General features: G+C 35.5%; 1 protein-coding gene across 2 annotated transcripts in view; it reads left to right on the forward strand.

Moving 5' to 3' along the window:
- The first annotated feature begins 2,607 nt into the window (after window positions 1-2,607).
- LOC117329883 (protocadherin-9-like) overlaps window positions 2,608-20,387 on the forward strand; it is a 37,395-nt gene continuing 19,615 nt past the window's right edge. The window contains exons 1-2 of one of the 2 annotated variants that reach the window (XM_033888095.1): window positions 2,608-2,870; window positions 13,572-16,607. In XM_033888095.1, the coding sequence (XP_033743986.1) occupies window positions 14,289-16,607 (2,319 nt within the window). In that variant the 5' untranslated portion in view covers window positions 2,608-2,870; window positions 13,572-14,288. Of the gene's footprint in view, window positions 2,871-13,256; window positions 16,608-20,387 lie in introns of those variants that run through there. The other variant, XM_033888093.1, reaches the window with a different exon arrangement.

The raw sequence follows: 20,387 nt of genomic DNA on the forward strand, positions 1-20,387 counted from the left end.
ACCTACACGAGTACACGGACTATAGGCAGACGGCCGGGTGTGACGAATATTCCGAGGCGATAGCACTGCCTTTGTTGGGGAATTTTCAGAAAACTTGATGGTCTGTTGTGCCTTGGGCTAAATTTTATATTGCTTATTATTTTTGGGAAGTGGAGATGTAGGGACAATTTCCATTGAGGAAAGGTGGATATATAACCCTTTGTAGCACCTATAATGTAGGTAAGAAACTAATATTTTATTCTTTGTTTAAGAAACATTCTAACAAACACTTCTGATAACTTTGGTGACGTAACTTTGTGTACATGTTAAAGTTATATCTGACTGACACCTTTTTCAACAATATTAATACAGAACTTGGTATCAGGCATAAATATAGTGTCCAGTAGGACTATGTACCTTCAGTAATAAACCTCGGAGGTTTTTAAGATCGGTTTTTCAACTTTTGGAAAACATGACTGTATTTGATAGGCTTCTTTATTGTTTTTTGTGAGATTTTAATTTGAATCTTTAAAGACAATTCATTGTATCTGGGAAAATAAAGTAAAAAAGCTATAGTCTTTGGTGTTAATTCACCGTATGTATGTGAGAGATTTAATGAGATAGTTCAAGTCATATATATAGAAATATGATTATGTTTCATGAAACCTTGAACTTATATATAAGTAAGGAAAAGGAAAATATTTTATTGAAGGTTAATTGTTGATGGAATATCTGAAAAGAATTTTTTTTATTTGTTGTAAAAAAAAAATAATATGAAAAAACATTATTGGTCAGTTTTTATGCAGCATGATGATATTTTTCATTTTAAAGTAGAAAAGTAAAAAGCAAAGATATTGTAGACTTTTATATTGATAATGGTGTTAGTCCCTTGTTTACCTGTATGTGTACGTAAAAACGAATGTATCAGGTATATAGTTGTAAGAGTAGAGATCCTCCATTGATAGGCAACTGATGATGGAGGCCCCTAGTGTGTATCTGTTGTGTTGTTTGTTACGGCTAAACAATGGTCAGTAGTGAGAAACATTGGTCAGTGGGGAGTACGTCTAATGGACTGACTGTATAAACAAACAGGTATTAGTGGAATGTCTGTATCTCCAAAGTCGACTGTAACATCATCATTACCAGACATTATCTCAACTGCAGTCCACATTCTGTACAGAAATTATCTCACTGTAGTCCTGTACAGAAATTATCTCACTGTAGTCCTGTACAGAAATTATCTCACTGTAGTCCTGTACAGAAATTATCTCACTGTACCCAATACAGAAATTATCTCATGTCAGTCCTGTACAGAAATTATCTCCCTTCAGTCCAATACAGAAATTATCTCACTGTAGTCCTGTACAGAAATTATCTCCCTTCAGTCCAATACAGAAATTATCTCCCTTCAGTCCAATACAGAAATTATCTCACTGTAGTCCTGTACAGAAATTATCTCACTGTACCCAATACAGAAATTATCTCATGTCAGTCCTGTACAGAAATTATCTCCCTTCAGTCCAATACAGAAATTATCTCACTGTAGTCCTGTACAGAAATTATCTCCCTTCAGTCCAATACAGAAATTATCTCCCTTCAGTCCAATACAGAAATTATCTCCCTTTAGTCCAATACAGAAATTATCTCACTGTAGTCCTGTACAGAAATTATCTCCCTTCAGTCCAATACAGAAATTATCTCACTTCAGTCCTGTACAGAAATTATCTCACTTCAGTCCTGTACAGAAATTATCTCATGTCAGTCCTGTACAGAAATTATCTCCCTTCAGTCCGACATACAATATCAGTGGGGTAATCTACTGGATGAAGACATTTAATGCTACAATAGTTTCCAATTCTTTTTAAAATGTATTCATCTCAACTATTGGAGATTACACAAGGGCTAATTGATCAGTTGTGAGCCTCATATCGAAGGATTTTAATTTTGCCGGACATATTGTATCATTTTTTAACATAATCCCCTTCAGTATCTATACACTTTTGCCAGAGGTGTTTAAGGGCCTCAATGCCACTTTTATAGAACTTCTTTTATTGGCTGTTCAGAAAGTCATCCACTGCATGTTAGTGTTAGGGTTAGGGTGCTTGAAATAGTTTTTTTCAGTTTTGGAAATAGATGAAAGTCTGATGGAGCGAGATCAGGTGAATAAGGTGGATGCTCAATCAATTTAAAGCCACAATCGTGAATGGCAGCCATGGCAATGACTTAAAACTCTTTCAACCTAACCCTAACCGATTTTGTCCATTTTGCAAAAGCTGCTTGTCTTGTTTACTTTAGAGTGCTACCTCGTCGATATAAACTAACCAAATGAGACCAGTCCTTGGGTACACGGCCCTATATAGTCAGAGAATAGTAGGACTTAAAAAGAACATCCTTGAGTACCTCCTTCAATACGAGGCTCACAACTTATCAATCAGCCTTGGTAGGTGAGGGGAACGACTGAAATCATAAAACTAGGTGACTCAGAACTCAGGATTCAGAGACAAATTCCTGGAGGTCCATTGAGTCCTGAGTTAGAAGGAAACACAATTTGGACTTGACCATGTGTGTAGGGGATGATATAACAGGCTATGATTGTAACATGTTACAGGGCCAGCTGTATTATTGATGGAGGAACACCTACAGGGGTAGAGACCACTGGCCACAGACAGATCTGTACTGACAACGTAACTGGACAATCCCATCAGGTCATTGCCACTGGTTTTGAGAAAAACATATTGGAATCTACAGTGTTACAATAAACCAATTCTCATCCGATCTGCCTCAAAAGTTGAAATCTTCGATGTAATAGTTCAGTATACAATCACAAAATAGGAAAACTTCTAGAGGAGACGATCATAAGGACTAAATACTGCTGCCAAGTTCCTTTTATCGTAAGTTGATTTCTCTTTATACAATTCATCCTGTCGATATATATTAGACTTTTTATAAGATTATATAAGTGGTTTGTGATATGCGCTACTGAAAGAGTCTAGAAACTGCTTCATTACAAAAGCATTTGTATACCTAATACAGATTTTATCTTTATTTGTTCAGAAACTTTATTGTCATTTGAGGTAGATTTAAACTTGGATAATTTCCTTTTAATCATTACAGAAGTGTTTTAATAATACATTTTGAAGTTCAGACAGTCGAGGTCTATGTTTTTGTGGTTTTGAGAATATATCTTTTTGCTTCAGAAAAAAATTGAGTCAATTGTTTCTTAAAGATGTGTATGTGTGTTAGTTGAAACAGCATGTAGTCTAGACAAATATGTGTATGTATAAAATGTAGATAGTAATAAAATATTTTAGCTCATGAACCACTGAATTTCTACTGTAGTTTTACATCGTCAATTCTCTATGGAGCTTCTTATCGGAGTTTGGGAAAGTTAAAGTTTTCTTTCATTGGAAGAAGTCATAAAAATTCTTTTTTAGAGAGGAAAAACACAACATGTTTGAGCTGTGTAATTGGTATTGACTTGACTTCTGAGATTTGAGAATTGATGACTGTTATCTAATATTGTACCAGAAAGAATATGTATTTTAGCCCCGAAAGTACAAATTGTGTATCTGTAACCCAATAACCACTCGTTGTGTGTGACATATATTATAACTGGGACATGCAGAGTTATTGTCCTTGGTTTATTATCTATCACTTTATTATGTCATTTGTAATATGTGACCTAAACTTGACAAAATGGTGGGTTTAATTATCTCTTTGGGATAGAAGTGTGTAAGTCATTCCCTTGGTAACTTTTATCTTGGTAACTCATTCCTTTGGTGACTTGTTCCCTTGGTAACTCATTCCCTTGGTAACTCATTTCCTTGGTAACTTTTATCTTGGTAACTCATTCCTTTGGTGACTTGTTCCCTTGGTAACTCATCCTCTTGGTAAGTCATTCCCTTGGTAAGTCATTCCCTTGGTAACTTTTATCTTGGTAACTCATTCCTTTGGTGACTTGTTCCCTTGGTAACTCATCCTCTTGGTAAGTCATTCCCTTGGTAACTCATCCTCTTGGTAAGTCATTCCCTTGGTAACTTTTCTCTTGATAACATTTCTTTGTTGACTTGTTCCCTTGGTAACTGGTCATCTTGGTAACTCATTCCTTTGGTGGTAACTCATTCCTTTGGTGATTTGTTCCCTTGGTAAGTCATTCCCTTGGTAACTCATCCTCTTGGTAACTCATTCCTTTGATGTTTTGTTCCCTTTTGAACTGGTCCTCATGGTAACTCATTCCTTTGATGACTTGTTCCCTTGGTAACTCATTCCCTTGGTAAGTCATTCCTTTGATGACTTGTTCCCTTGGTAAGTCATTCCTTTGATGACTTGTTCCCTTGGTAAGTCATTCCTTTGATGACTTGTTCCCTTGGTAACTCATTCCCTTGGTAACTCATTCCCTTGGTAAGTCATTCCTTTGGTGATTTGTTCCCTTGGTAACTCATTCCTTTGGTAACTTGTCCTCTTGGTAAGTCATTCCTTTGGTGATTTGTTCCCTTGGTAACTCATTCCTTTGGTAACTTGTCCTCTTGGTAAGTCATTCCTTTGGTGATTTGTTCCCTTGGTAAGTCATTCCTTTGGTAACTTGTCCTCTTGGTAAGTCATTCCTTTGGTGATTTGTTCCCTTGGTAACTCATTCCTTTGGTAACTTGTCCTCTTGGTAACTCATTCCTTTTGTGATTTGTTCCCTTGGTAAGTCATTCCCTTGGTAACACATTCTCTTAGGAGTGTCATATGATCAGCTTCTAGTAAAACAATGAAATCTGGGCGAGGTTGTCAGAGTATTTTTTCACCACAGATGTTCTACATTTCTGTTTAACCCTATTTTACCATAGGACTTAAAAAAGTCAACTTCTTATGATAAACAATTAATACACAATGTACCAGTGTCTGTTATCTCTAAACCTGTCATATTTTTTCAGTCTTCACATGACTTGATTGGTTTGCCATTCTTTACTGTGATATGTATCACCTTCCAAATAGTGTTTGTTTGTTAGATGGCCATTTATTGTTAGAATCTGGTGATTTGGTGACATAATGAAATGACACTGAAGTTCTATTAAGGAAATATCGTGTTAAATATACCCATGTCAGAAGAGAAAATAGGGACTCAAAAATGAAAGTTTCATTTTTTTCTTATATTTTTTTTTCTTTTTGTTTTCCCCCAAAGAAAGTTTTGTCCTTTTTGATGATATATGAATTTAATTGAGTTTTTCAAAAATCAGAAGGGAGATAACTCTAATTGGAATCCCTTGTTTCATATGGATACAAATATATTGATTTCTTTTTGATGGTGTCATATCCTTCAGTGCTTACAACTCTTTTTCTAAAGTCTCATTCAATTATTTAGATAATTTTTCCTTCAGCAGCGATTTACAAAAATGAACAAAAGCTGGAAAACACATTACAATTCAGTACAGAGAATTTGGAAAGTTAATTAAAACTCATTACATTTAATTACCGATGATTAGATATTTATTGTACCAAACTTTAGCAGCTTGTCAATATAGCTTACAAGGTATATTTGTAACTGTCAGAGATCTTATAGTCACAAGAAGATATTTCATTTGCTGGAATTCAAACGAACATATTCACATATAACTACAAAAGATATCTAACAATTTTTTTTTTTTTTTTCAAAGTTGAAATTTAACATACACTGTATATTGTACCACATAATTGACAAAACTTTATAGCTTCATCATGAATTTCACTTTAGATATTTCAATTTTTCAATTAATGTAAAGATAAATTTCAGATGCACAATTTTATTGTTATTAAAGATAATGACAGAACATAGGGTGATTTCAATGACGTCTTAATACCAAGAGAAAACTAAACTTTCACCATTATTCTGATGAGCATTACGTTTCAAGTTTAAAGTCAAATATTGATGGCAAATTAGATTCGGAAACACTAAAATGCTTGAGCTATGTCTTCCCTGGGACCTTCAAGGTCACAGTGACATTTCCGATTATTCTGAAAATCATTTCAATTCTTTTATTGGTTTTTGAGTAAATGTTTATATTCCTCAGATGAGGTTTTCAGGAATTTTTATTTGCAAGTTCAGATCACAAAGAGCAAAAACAGAACTCATATTGAGAGCCAACTGAGAAAAATAACTTTTTTTATTTCCTGTTGTTGTTTGGATTTTGTTGTTATTTAGAGAATATGGACTTTTCTCTGTGGGAAAATCTGTAACGCTTTTGATGTCACAGTTGTGGTTTCAATTCACTTTGAGTAAAAATATACTAATTATTTCAAGTGTTTTCATTAAATTGACACTGTATATATCTGTATAATTGAGGAATGCAATGTTTTGCTGTGAAAAGCTCAACATATTCTTGCTATGCCTATTTCAGCAAGAAAATGTCAGTATTATTACTTCTTTTGCAAAATTCTGAAAGACTTCAAATGAACTAATGGAATGATGTTTTTGATAAAGAGTTCCTGCCAAAGCAATCCTGAGGTGGCTGTTACGTTGGAAATTGAATCTCACCAGAAACATTCATCATGTATTGTCAGATGGACACACACCAATAGGGACAATTCAGGATTGTGTTTTCTGGGCGTCATTCAGAGTTTTTGAGACTCGACTCTCCCTCAGACAATCAAAAACTCTACCTTCCCTGTCAAATCAGTTTACTTCATAGCAGGAAAAATTTGGTATTTTGCAGGTTTTCTTCCATTTCTTTTTAATGATTCTGAATTTTATTCTTCAAGCATCCAATGTCATAGCAATGTAATTGAAATGAATGTCAGTTTTCCCCAAAATGTAACCATATTTTGTGACAATATTGTTGCATGGTTGGATAATTAAAAAGCAAATCACAAAAAAGCAAGAGAAAAGGAAAAGGAAATACCAATAACACTTATAAATGAAAGATTTTGTTAAATATGTAGCTGTTGCAGCAACCTGGACGACGACGACGACGACAAAGTAAAAAACTTAGATTTCATGGTGTGATGAAAAAAAAAAAAAAAAAACTTTATTTCCAATTGCAAAATTTTGCAGACATCTACCACATTGGCAAAATTCAAAAGGCAAAATGTACTGGTATTTACCACATTATGCAAAATTCCAAATGCAAAATTTGCTGATATCAGCTACCACATTGTGCAAAATAAAGTGGTAAAGTTTGGAAACTGTTTGCCCATATATCTGGGTGTGTATATCGGTTATATTGATGTTATGTAAATGTCCTTGATTGCCAGGAGATGGAACAGAAGGATGTTTCAACATGAGCTGAGAGGCTGGGGAGTTTGAGAAATGTAAAATTGAATTAGAATTGTCCTGGGGAGTTTATTGGGAAATTATAGGTCGGCCTTCACACAATTACAGAGATTAAATCGGAGTGTGTTCAGAGAATTGAATATCCTACACTTATATCAGATTACTGGTGGAGATTGTTAAATCTCAGATTGGTTAATGTTCCCTGCTTTCCTCTCATCTACAGTACCAGGTTAACCCATTGTCATTTAGGACCAGATCATTATATAGGTTATTTCTTTTGTCTACAAATATGATAAATAAACTTATAGGTATTCTCCATTTCATTTGTCTATACAAATGTGTAAATAAACTTATAGGTAATCTCCATTTCATTTGTCTATACAAATGTGTAAATAAACTTATAGGTAATCTCGATTTCTTTCGTCTATAAATTTGATGAGTTCAGTTATAGGTAATCTTGATTTCTTTCGTCTACAAATTTGATGAACTCATATCTAAAGTAAAGATACAAAGAAAACCATTATTTGTTCATAAATTGAAAATCTACAATTTTAGAGACAGCAATTTATTTTTAGTCAGATTCTGCTGCATTTATGTATCCGCCAGACTTTTTGGAATGTTTTAATGACTATGGATAGAGTGTTGTGAATATTTCCACCACAGAACTCAGATTTATTATTATGAGTCACTGGGCCATATGAACCAACCACCTGTACCTATAGGAAAATTTCCATTAAGCTCAAATATAAGGTACCATATGTGTGCTTGTCTTGGTATTGTAGTCCTGGGTTCAACTCCTGTTTTTGGGGGGACTGACCTAAATAGTGACACCCGGCCTTGTTTATATAGTGAATTCAGAAAATGCAGACAAATAATTGACCAATCAAATCAACACCGGGAATCATTGAAAATAACATTTGTCTGTTCTCTACAATACGAAAGTTGTATATGGGGTGTGTTAATTCTACCACATGCTGATACTTTGAATTGAATGCCCAATTGTTTTTAGTATTTTGGATTTTATAAGAAAAAACAGGTTGAAAATAAGGTTAGTGACACCAATGAGATTGATTAGGTCTGAACAGCAGAAATATCCTAGTACCTTGTAGACACTGTTAAATCCCAGGCTGAACCGATACAGCAATTGACTGAACCCACGTGATTCCTGTATGTCATCTCTTGGAATCTCTCAGCATAGTTGATGTGAGAATATTTCCTTTAGCTAGCTCATGATTATACCCAGGACGACTTGAAAAAAACAAGGACTTTATAGAAAAGGGGAAAATGTCACCTGGTAACTTCTTACCAACTTTCGCTTGAAGTCAATTGGTGAAACGTCCGTGATGATATGATGTCGGATTCAGGTCTTCAATAGACAATTATTGTTAATCAGGCTGTTAACATAAAAACTTCTTTTTAGAGGAGCTAGGCTGTGAAGGTCTGTTGGTAAAATCTGCAGATTTTTATTTTTTTTTTTTCACCAGGTTATTTGGCAGCTGAGATCATAAGTTTGAGACTGCCTCTTCGTCAGTTCACCTGCCAGAAGGGCAAGTGAGCTTATGATGTGGTGCAGTGTCCAAAGTCTGTCTGTCCGTGGTGCAGTCTCCAAAGTCTGTCTGTCCATGGTGCAGTGTCCAAAGTCTGTCTGTCCGTGGTGCAGTGTCCAAAGTCTGTCTGTCCATGGTGCAGTGTCCAAAGTCTGTCTGTCCATGGTGCAGTGTCCAAAGTCTGCCTGTCCATGGTGCAGTGTCCAAAGTCTGTCTGTCCATGGTGCAATGTCCACAGTCTGTCTGTCCGTGGTGCAGTGTCCAATGTCTGTCTGTCCGTGGTGCAGTGTCCAATGTCTGTCTGTCCATGGTGCAGTGTCCAAAGTCTGTCTGTCCGTGTCAACTTTTCCCTTTTAACAACTTCTTCTCAAAAACCAAGAAACTTTATATTGGGCCTGCAGCATTCAAGGCCACAAAGTTCAAATGTGTTAAGATCTTTAAAAAATAATTTCTCAATAACCAAGATACACAGGAAGCTAAAATTCAGGACCAGTGCTGATATTTGAATTAATTGGTAATCAGCTTAGTATCTGCATAACTCACTCACAGACCTTATGCACTAGATCAATTTTAAAGTTACTGTAGAAGCAGGTGAGTGACACAGGCCCGTTGGACCTCTTGTTATGTATATCTTGTTTCTTTGATTGGTTGTAATGTCCGACAGTAAAACAGTAGGATTTTTCAACAGGAAAATAAGCAATCGACAACACAGGCCACTATAAACTTGTAGACAAACGATATTGTATGTTGTGTCATACTGGCATGATTTACGGCACATGTTCATAAAAATTATCTTGCATTCACGTAATGTTTATGCAAAATGAACCTTGTTTAATTTTTTTTTATTGATGATAGATACAATTTTCCAGACAATTGGCGACTGATTCATCTTAAAGTCTACCGCATAATAGAACACATTAGGTATAAAAATGGTGGATGTATGATAAAGGCTGCTGGTAATGTGTTCTCTCATGTAAAATTGGTTCAATGAGCAAATAATAATGGTGCCGTATACATATGTAAAATTATACGCCGGTAAAAAAAACTCAACAGAAATACACCTCATTCCATCATTAATGTATTTGTTCTGGAAAAAAGAGAAAGACGAAAGTAATACAAATAAAAGTAAAGTTTTGAGGCGTCAGCAGGTTGTAAAAATGTGTGGCTTTACAGTATTTGTCTAGTTTTTGTATCTTTAAGAGTTTTGTATTATCAAAAACAAGAAAAGTAAAAAGTGAGTTTATGCCGCCCTAATGTGTACAGATCCAGCCTCAGGCATCCACTGTCGTAGAACACTACTAACTCTGTTGTTGTAAGCTTAGCAGGCAGCCTCCGTATCTTCTGATTCAATTTTTTTGTAATTATTGAAATTAGTAATGAAATCTGCATGTATCAAGATTTAACACAATTGATTTAAGAACAAAAACAATCAAATTCTTTTACAAATTCATTTAGTTGAATAACAAAATGCAGCACATTTTGAAATTTTCAAAATTAAATTGAGATGTTGCAGCTACTAGTGCTTCAAACGACCTGAGTGATATTGGGCATATAAATCAAAGGATGCATGGTAATTAGTTTAATTGACTACTTTATCAGCTATCACGAAATAACTTTTTTCTATAAAATCAGCCTTGTTATGATAAACGTTGGCCCAGATTTGAGAAAACTTTTGATTCAGTGCTTGATTCGATTCCATTATTTCTGATCAGGAATTTCAACCCTGGAAGTTTGGTTTGATGATCGAGTGCACAATCTGTTTTGGTATATCTTTTTGTACTATGGTGTAGTGGTAGAATCACCAATAACCTTCGTTAATAGTAATTCTAACACCTGGTAGGCTGGGTTCGTTCTTTAAAATCAAACAATAAACAATTAAATAAGATTGAATTTTTGCTACAGTGTCACAATATCCTATTGACGTTTCCCTTACCGTACATACAATTTACCTAGTATTGTTAATAAATTTTTAATTTGAGAAATTCAAAACATGATACGTAACACATTCACTTTACTTTTGTTAAATCGTGAGACCGCCATATCGGGTTAAAGCCTGTGTATTGTTTAAGTACGTGAAGAAATTCTTTGTGTTTTTGAAAATGTTTCATTGGTGATGATACTTTTTTAATAACATTTCACCGAATACAAAGCTTGTCAGATCAAATGTTGATCTCAAGTTTTTCTTTCCCCAGGTGTAAATCTGAAAGTAAGAAATACGATAAAGACTAACAAGGAACCTTTTGTCTGAACAAACAACCTCTTGGGGCAATTCCTCACACTCAGCTTGCACCAAAAACACAGAACAAGTTCACAAGTTCAAAGTATGGTCAACTTCAACAAAATTTTTCATTTTTACTTTTTTTTTATTCATCTTTTTTCTTCTTTTTTTTTTAATAAATCTTTGTTATTTGCTTTAAGAGGATCATGTTTGATCTTGATGTATACTGTTTAAGGCTTTGAATTTTTAAAATGTGAAAAAAAATCAAGGTTAAAAATGAATTATTTTTTAGCTATTATTTAAAAGTTATGAAGGTTGACTGGAATATAAGAAGGCCTAAGGGACTTGATTTTTACAAACATTAGTCAGTACTATGTATCATCTATGATATATCCATGTTTGTATGTTTTAATAGAATTTTCCTGTCAGACAAAACAACAAAAATAGATATGTCATCTATTTCTAATATGATTTTGATTTTATATAAAAAAAAATAATTTCTGAAAGATGATGGAATAGGGTTGAATTCTGAAATCAGCTATAAATTCTTTTTTTTTTTACCTGTATAGAGCTTATTGGCTTTTGACAATAGGAAAAGTACAGAAAAGCACTGATAATATATAAGTTCAGGAGATTACTCTGACTGATGCTAAAAGCTACATGTGAGATTTTACAGAAGGCTGTTAAGGGAGTGAAGGAAGTGTTCAAGACCACATGGTGTGAAAATTCTCCACGGACTGTGAAAAGTGACAGTGTGTCTTGCTTGTGGGCAGTGTTCTACAACACAACTGGTGGTTATAGGGTGAATCGCTGAGGCTTGTAACGACATAATCACCATATCATGATGGGTATACTCGGAGCTACAGGTCAAATATATAAATACAAATAAGAAAACAACTAAAACATGACAACGTTTTTTTCCAAAGGAAACCTAAAATTATCAAAATTTTTAATAATTCAATTTTTCTGAAAATTAAATTTAAAATAATTTTTTATTGTGCATATAAAGGAAAATAGGCAATTATTAGATTGGATCATCATGAACTTGATACATTTTGTATAGGGAGAAGAGGGGGAAAATAAAAAATTCAGATAAGGGCTGTTAGAATAGCTAGAAACTGGAAAATAGTTTTATCAAGTTAAAACAAATATAAAGAGAAATAAATGTGTTTGGGATAAAAACTTGAATTTAAAGATAAAATTTTGGAAAGAAACTTTTGTAAATTGGAGAATTAAGGGTATAAAACGTAGTTCTCAGGAAAGAAACACGACACTCGGTTATCAACAGGGAGAGCATTAATGGCCTCTTATACAGGTTTAAAGATAAAAAGCCCAGATTACAAAAAAAAGTCTATAAATACCAAAATAAATAAACAAACTGTTGACTTATTGGCCTTTTTGTTCGAGAAGTAGAATAAGTTTCACTCTTTGATTTAGTGATACATAAAAATAGGAACAAATTGGATTATTCTCTAAAAAAGGCAGATAATATTTATCTTTATAAAGACAAAAAAAACGTGATAACAATTCTACAATCATTGTAAAATCTGGTAATATGCCAAATTGGCCAAAGGCTTACATGTGTCTATATACCAGAGCCTGATCCGCAGTATTAAGAACAATTTATAATATAATGCTTGGCAGAAATCTTAACCAATTACAGAAATTGAAATGAGTAAATTGATGTGTTAAATCCTGAATCAAAATTTATTGCTGATATGAAAACTGATTATACCAAACAAGAGTTTTACATTTTGGGGATGAATGTTCATTGCAGCTATAGACATGATGAGCTTTAAATAGAACCACCAAGGCTAGCAGCTATATAGGAGATTGTTGGGTAATCACTGCGGCAGTTAAAGTGATATAGCTATGTGCTGAATATCTGGACTTAATATCACACTTTTTCCTGTTATGAATTCTAAGTATGCAAGCTCTTTAACATTTCTACAGGTGATTTTTTTTTTCTTGGTTTAACGTAAACCATATATCTTCTATAGTCAAAACTGGGATCTATTTTGTTTTGCTTGGTATGATGGACTGGAAATATAATCCCACTGCCTGGCTTCTCTTTGACTTTAATGAGGATAAAATACTTAGCACATGGTAGCTGTGTTCATTATGCTGTACTTCAGGCCCCTATCTGTATAAAACTCCCACTGTGTGGCTATCAGCCCCTGGATTGGCTGTCAGACCTTGGGGGAGGTATCTCGGCTCTCATCACCAGTGTGTGTGGGTAAATACTGCCACATGGGGCCAGGTAATTATAGTAAGGGAACTTTTCAATGGAGAGACACACCAAACTCATACACAACCGGGGACCAGTATTGTCACTTTCTACAAATATGTGAAGAGAAAATTGAATTTAATGATCTGGGAGTATTTCTCTATCTAGAGTTCGTGTGGAGTATATGAATTTTTTGAAAAGGCTGCGTGTAGTGTTTTGATATTAAAGAGAGCTGTGAAGTGCAAAGTGAAAGCAGACTTGTGGCAGTGTGTATTTTAGTGTACAAACAGAGTGTCTGACGCTGACATAGGGGACAGGTGTAAGAGAATTTGTTTATACCTAATGGTCAATATTTGTCTTACATTACAGGAATGCTACTGCAATGACCAGATAGCCCTACAATAGCCGCACTGACCAGTGAGGTGGAAAGAGAGATTTAAAACAGAGTCAAACCCCTACAGGCAAAGTGATATGGATTTTGTCAGCTAATGAAAAGTCAGAACAAGAGATCTGTGACAGATAATGCTGAACCAGGCATGGTGTAGGAAGTGTTTAAAACAAGAGACTTTGATTCATCCAACCTGTTAGGGGTGTGTGCTACCGGTCAGCGAGGACCACTGGACACAGGTGCTTATCTCTGGACGGGTCATTTAACATCTTCCGTAGGTCATCTGACACAGCCGATGTGTGAGGTGATGTAAAATCACTCCGAAAATTCTGTTGGGTTTATAATCATGGAATTTACATGTGTTTTGAAGCTTTTTGTGATGGTTTTTATGACATTGTGGTATTCGTCTGCGGTGGTTTGGGGCCAGGGTGTTGAATATTACATACCGGAGGGTGATCAAACGGACCGATTCATCGGCAACGTAGCAACGGACGCCCGCCTTCAGGAGGTGGTAGATGATACGGAATTCCATAACTTAAGATATAGTTTCCTTACGACAGGAAGTGAGTATGCTTCACTTTTCTCTATAGATGAACGTTCTAGTTTCCTTTATACAGTTGGGGCGTTAGATAGAGAGACAATATGCGAGTTCTCTCCCCCTTTGTGTTGTATATCTCGATGTAGCAGCTCAGTCCACTATGGGAAGTTTTTTCAAAAAGATAAAGGTCACCATTTTTATTGAAGACATCAATGACAATGCACCGATTTTTGACAAGCCTTCCATTAGTTTGACCATTTCTGAGGCTGTGTTAGTAGGGACATCGATCACGATCGACGGGGCCAGAGACCGCGACACAAGTGACCAATATTCTCTTCAGTCTTACAATGTTACACCAAGTTCTTCACCTTTTTCGATTAAATTTTTGAAGAATTTGGACGGTACTTCGGTTGTCCAGTTGGTGGTCAGGGAACCTTTAAATAGAGAAAAACAGGATTTTTATCAAATCACTGTCATTGCTAAGGATGGTGGCTCCCCGCCCAAATCAGGTACTCTCAAGGCAAATATATCTATCTCCGATGTTAATGACAATTCGCCGACTTTTGGCAGCTCATCATACAACATCACGGTGCGTGAGGACATCAACGTCTCTACAGTGATAATTGTAGTTTCTGCGTCAGACTTGGACCAAGGACGTAATGGCGAGATTATGTATAGGCTTAGTCCACATCAGGAAGTTACAAATCTACGACATTTCAGTATCAACAATCGGACAGGTGAGCTCTCAGTGATTCAAACAATCAAATACATACCTGGTCAAGTGTATAAAATTATCGTCGAGGCTAGCGACAGAGGGGACCAGCCCCTCACCTCACAGACATTCGTTCATGTATCTGTCACCGATGTTGGAAACAGTCGTCCAGTCATTACCACAAATCTGCTCAGTGGCCTTGACATTGCTAAGGTCTCTGAATTTGCTGACCTTGGTGCTGTTGTAGCTCACATCGCAGTGGAAGATCCGAACTCAGGACGGAATGGTGAGATTGACTGTTGGGCTGAAGCCGATGCTTTTACGTTACAGAGGCTTGACGCTAAAGAGTTCAAAATTGTGGTCAGTGACAGTCTTGATAGAGAAATGCGAGAACAACATGAGGTCAAGGTCATGTGCCAGGACAACGGTACTCCACCATTAAACGACACCGATAGTTTTATTGTGCTAGTTGAAGATGTGAACGACTCGCCGCCTGTATTTACATCGCTTTCCTACCATGAGGAAGTTTTTGAGAATAATAATTTCGGAGAAGTGTTAGTTCAGGTACATGCTTCGGACGGTGATATCGGCCACAATGCCATGGTGCTGTATTACAGTCGCACTGACAACATCTATGTGAACGTTGAGGCTTTGTCTGGGATTATCAGAGCCAATACCTCGTTTGATCGAGAGGCCACCCCCACCATCGAGTTTGAGGTGCTTGCCATCGACCAGGGTCAGCCAGCTCTGACTGGTACTGCTACTGTCACCTTGACAGTTAAAGATGTCAATGACGAGGCGCCTGTGTTTAGTAAGCCAGTATTTACATTTGAGATTTTGGAAAACAAACATGCTGGGACAAACGTTGCTCGAATTGTTGCTACAGATCGTGATGAGGGAGACAACTCTAAAATTGCTTACTCTATTGTATCCGGACAAAACCAGATGATTCCGTTTTTTCTCTTTCCTAGTGGACAAATAAAAAGTGATCGAGAGCTCGATCGGGAAGTGCAGAGTGTTTATGACTTTATCGTCCAAGCAGAAGATCTGGGACGACCGTCTAAAAATAGTTCAGCACGAGTAAAAATTGTGGTAATGGATGAAAATGATAATGTTCCTGTTATAACTGCACCAAGTACAACCAATAATAGTATCTCTCTAACCTCAAACACGGAGGTAGGGACAAGAATCACCATCATTAGAGCGTTTGATTTGGATGAGAAAGAGAATGGATTAATAAGATACTTCATAACACAAAGAAATGATTCAGACTTGTTCGAATTAAATGAAAAAACAGGATCATTGATTTTGAAGAGGAAAATTTCACAAAAAGCTGGAGAAACCCTTGTATTGGATATCATGGCTTCTGATCAAGGCAAACCAAGACTCACATCGACACGGATGTTATTTATTAAAATTATCTCCCCTACCTATTTTACAGACACGATACAACGTAATGTCATCATCGTTATAATCTTATTGGCTGTCACAGCTGTGTGTTCAGCAGCCATTATCGTAATAATTTGTGTCTTACGACGGAATGACCGTGAAAGGAAAGACAAGGAGAAGGAGATATACAAACAGGCTACCTCACTGGAGGGCGGGGTCAGTGTGTTCTCCCTCCCTGGGGAGGATTCCACCCTTGGGGAGAAGAAGAAGAAAAAGGAAGTGAGTTTCTCCCTTGATGATGAAGATATGCTTCAAATAGCCGACCCAAATCAGCTATCTGCGAAAAATAACAATCTGGCGTTGGAAAAGCCTTTTGAGGTAAGTGTTACTTTCTATTCACATTTTGAAAACACATTAATCCATCATCCTTCTGTTATAAAAACAGCGTTCCAAATTTATGTATGAAAACTGTTCTATCGACATTTTTCATACTAATTGATCAACTTCACTGGAAAACTATTTCAAGGGTTCGTGTGATGTTCAGTTTGCATTTCGAGTTATAATCCATCAATTTTTTCTGATAATGGCTGCTGTAAAGCTATTTCAGGGAAAAAAAACTCATTTCAGATAGGTCTATGTTTTTTTTTTATATAAAATCTTATCAAGGGCAGAGTGTCCATCATATCCTTCTGTTCTCTCCTAAAAACAACATTTTTTCTAAAGTATTGCTTTGGAAGATAAAAATTACCATATCACTATAATCTCAGAGTCAGTGGGGTAGATATTCTCAAATTTTGTTTTGTATACTTTCAACTTTTCTTACAAAACGAAAAGGAATAATTTGATATCCAATTGCTAAAAAGTCAGAAATTTTGAATTTTATTGATTTACTTACTGGAATTTAAAAGTTGTTCAAGAGCCAGTAAGAATGCAATATAAATATACTACAATTGGCAATTTTCTGTTTTTTCTATTTCAAAAGTTGATGGTATCTACCATACATTTTACCAATTGATATATACCTTTGGGAAAGGCCAAGAAGTCTTGTCTTTATATTCTTTAATCCATCAAAATATTATTTATTCATGACCAGCATCAATAAACCTATCCTCCCCCTCTTTGGTGTTTAGTCTTTCCTCTTTCCCGATGGACAGCCTATCATTGTTACAGAATTCATTTTTCTTCTCTTGAGAATCAAGCGACTGGTTGTGATTAGTGCAACTTATTCAAATTAAGTGTTGAATTGTCATTAAATGTATTAACTGCATAGCAATGAGAATAAATCTTTCTTTTTTTCTTTTTTCTTTTTTATAAAAAAAAGTCAAGTTCTAAAATTCTAAAAATCCCCTCATCCTCAGAATTTCAATGGGTGCATATATACAGTCTATAATACAAGGTTACCAATCCAGATTAAAACCCCTGGACTTTAAAGATGTATTCTTTTTATAGAAAATGTTATCATTGTTTGATGATTTTCAAGTCTTTAATATTGAATATTTAAATTGTTTCAAAACATTTTATAAAATCAACTGGCCCTCACAGTCACCCTGTTACATTAGTATGGTTTGTCTGACTAAATACATAATCACATTGAACAGGAAGTGTTTATTTAGATGTAAACTCAAATACAAATCAGATCACGATTTAAGATATATTTTCTGAAAACAGCTGGAAATTGAAATGTAGCTTAACCTGCACTAAAGGAAAGCTCGCCCATACATCAGGAACAGCAGTATACAGTCCCGTGCAGACACATTTGTTATGTTGCCACGGTAATGACATCGTGCGGCAAAGCAAACCACCAATAGTGTGTTATTATTTCAATAATTTTTATAAACCGCTCTTGTTTACAAGTATAAATGTAGAAACAATGAGATAAAGCTAAGTGTTTCTCAAAATGGCTCTTAATTTGCTTGTAAACATATCAATATATTTGTTCAATAAAAGAAATGGTTGTCCTTACAAGGAATTGCTATAGGGATTGAATAATCAGTAAGTATAGTCATTACAATTTCATATTTCTGGAAGATTTGATGAAAATATATTGATATATAATTGTATACATATATTGTGGTGTTATTTAGTATAGTATAAAGACCCATCACCTACCAGAGATGGTAATTATATATATTATCGTATTAAAGTCCAGAGCAATATATAAACTGACTGAAATTATGGGGTACAGCGATCAGAGCTTAACATTTTTACTTTTGACCTAGGTGGGCCTTACAATTAAGGCACATACAGTAGCTAGGTGTTATTGCTATACATAATCTATAAGCTGAGGTCAGTATTAAATTCAAACTTGATAGAAATTACAGTGAAATTTGTTTTTTAAAGAAGTCCAACTAAAAGCAGCTTTCAATAAGTAAAACTGATTAAAAAGGAACATTTTTCATAAACTTTTAAGCTGTTGAAGAAACTTCCCATCCAGTGTATCTGTATATGTATGTACTCGAATGGTGTTTCTGGAAAATGTCTGTTAATACCCTTATTTAAAATGGCTCAACTTCTGTTTTGACTGTAGAACTGGCAAGTTCAGAGATATCAAGCATAATAAAGTGCCGCTAATCAGAGTTTTCTGGTCAATATCCTGCAGCGTTTACTTCATGTTGGCAAACAAGAGATAGTTCGCGCCCAGTCGGAGGACTCAGCGTCATCCAGACCTCCCATTGGCTGGCTCAGGAGTCTAACTTTGATGGCTACTTGTGACAGTCACGATACCCTGACTTCCTAAATCTCCATTAGATCCCTCTTATCATGGTCGAGTTAATGACTCATAATTCGGTCTAAAAATCAGAATTAACCTCTAATTTATAGATCACACAGCACTTATCTCTAACTTTTTAATTCTATCACCGTTTATATATGAAAGGCTAGATCAGCGTGGCTTGTTTTCGGAGTTGATGGTGCCACGATCCTAACACCTCACCCTTATTGGTTTTAAGACTTATCATTCCACGAAAGTCAGATCCTATCAGCATTTGGTCACTTTTTGAGTGAGACTTGCTGTTTTGAATATTGACAAACTGTTTGTAAAGCTATTAATACCAGTCTACTATCAGATGGTGGGCAATGCCATTAGAATACTGATGGGACTCCGGCTGTCTGTGGAATATTATCTATGTAAAATATTTAGATGCCAGTTAGGATAGCGACATTTTGTTTGTCTCTAGCTGTTTTAATGGTGATAGGGGTTTGAAATGCAGCGGTCAATTATCCTGTCTCACGTGTCCACCTGTAATGGTCAAGCACTGCCCAGAACATTACCAGCCATGTGGCAGATGGTTTTTGCCTACCAGACAACACCCTGGTATTATGGAGATTGGTGCCCTTTAGGGAGCTCATTTTAACTGTCAAAAATGTGTCAAAAATATCCCTAATCTGACAATCTCTGGTTTCCTCACTAACCAAATCCGACTGGAACAGTAGAAGAATCTGAGCACTGATATATAGGCTGTTAACAAGAGTTTTACTGATCTACAGATATATCAGGTGACCATTTGACCTTGCTGTTAAACATCCTCTGGACACTGATTGCCTTCAGCCACTTCATGGTGTGGTGATCATCGTGCTAATCTGGGAAAGCTTATCCCAGGGCAGACCCCACCATTGGTCATACACATGGTGCTATGTAGGTCTGAAAGCTCTATGTATCGGGGTCTGGCCATTGACTTTTCATTAATCATTCTCACTGAAATTTTAACCTTTAGGCAAGATGGATAGATTGAAAAAAGTTTGCATGTGGTCTCATCTTCCAGACTTATATAGTAGTATTATTGCAGATGGAATTATAATTTGTACATATGTGAGAAGGCCTCTGGCTTTTGATTCATTGAATGTTTGCTGCTCTAAACCTTTCTTTAGCTTCAATGAAATTTTTGTTTCAACAAATGTATGCATTGTAAACAAGTGTAAAACCCTCTTAGAAAATCCTAAAATATCTTATGTAAAAAGTCCTTTTTGTAAATGCTGCCTGTCAATTTAAAGCTTGTTTTTAATGGTCATGCATATAATCTGACAACATCTCCATTTCAGTCTTACATATATATACATTAAACAATTTTAAAAAGGCTTTATTTTCATTCTTATTCAAAATGCTCTGTGTATAATTACCAGAATTTACGGGAAATCCAAACTGAAACATTTTTGTCCTTA

This window comes from Pecten maximus, chromosome 6 (genome assembly GCF_902652985.1).
Source record: "Pecten maximus chromosome 6, xPecMax1.1, whole genome shotgun sequence".
Lineage (NCBI taxonomy): Eukaryota > Metazoa > Mollusca > Bivalvia > Pectinida > Pectinidae > Pecten > Pecten maximus.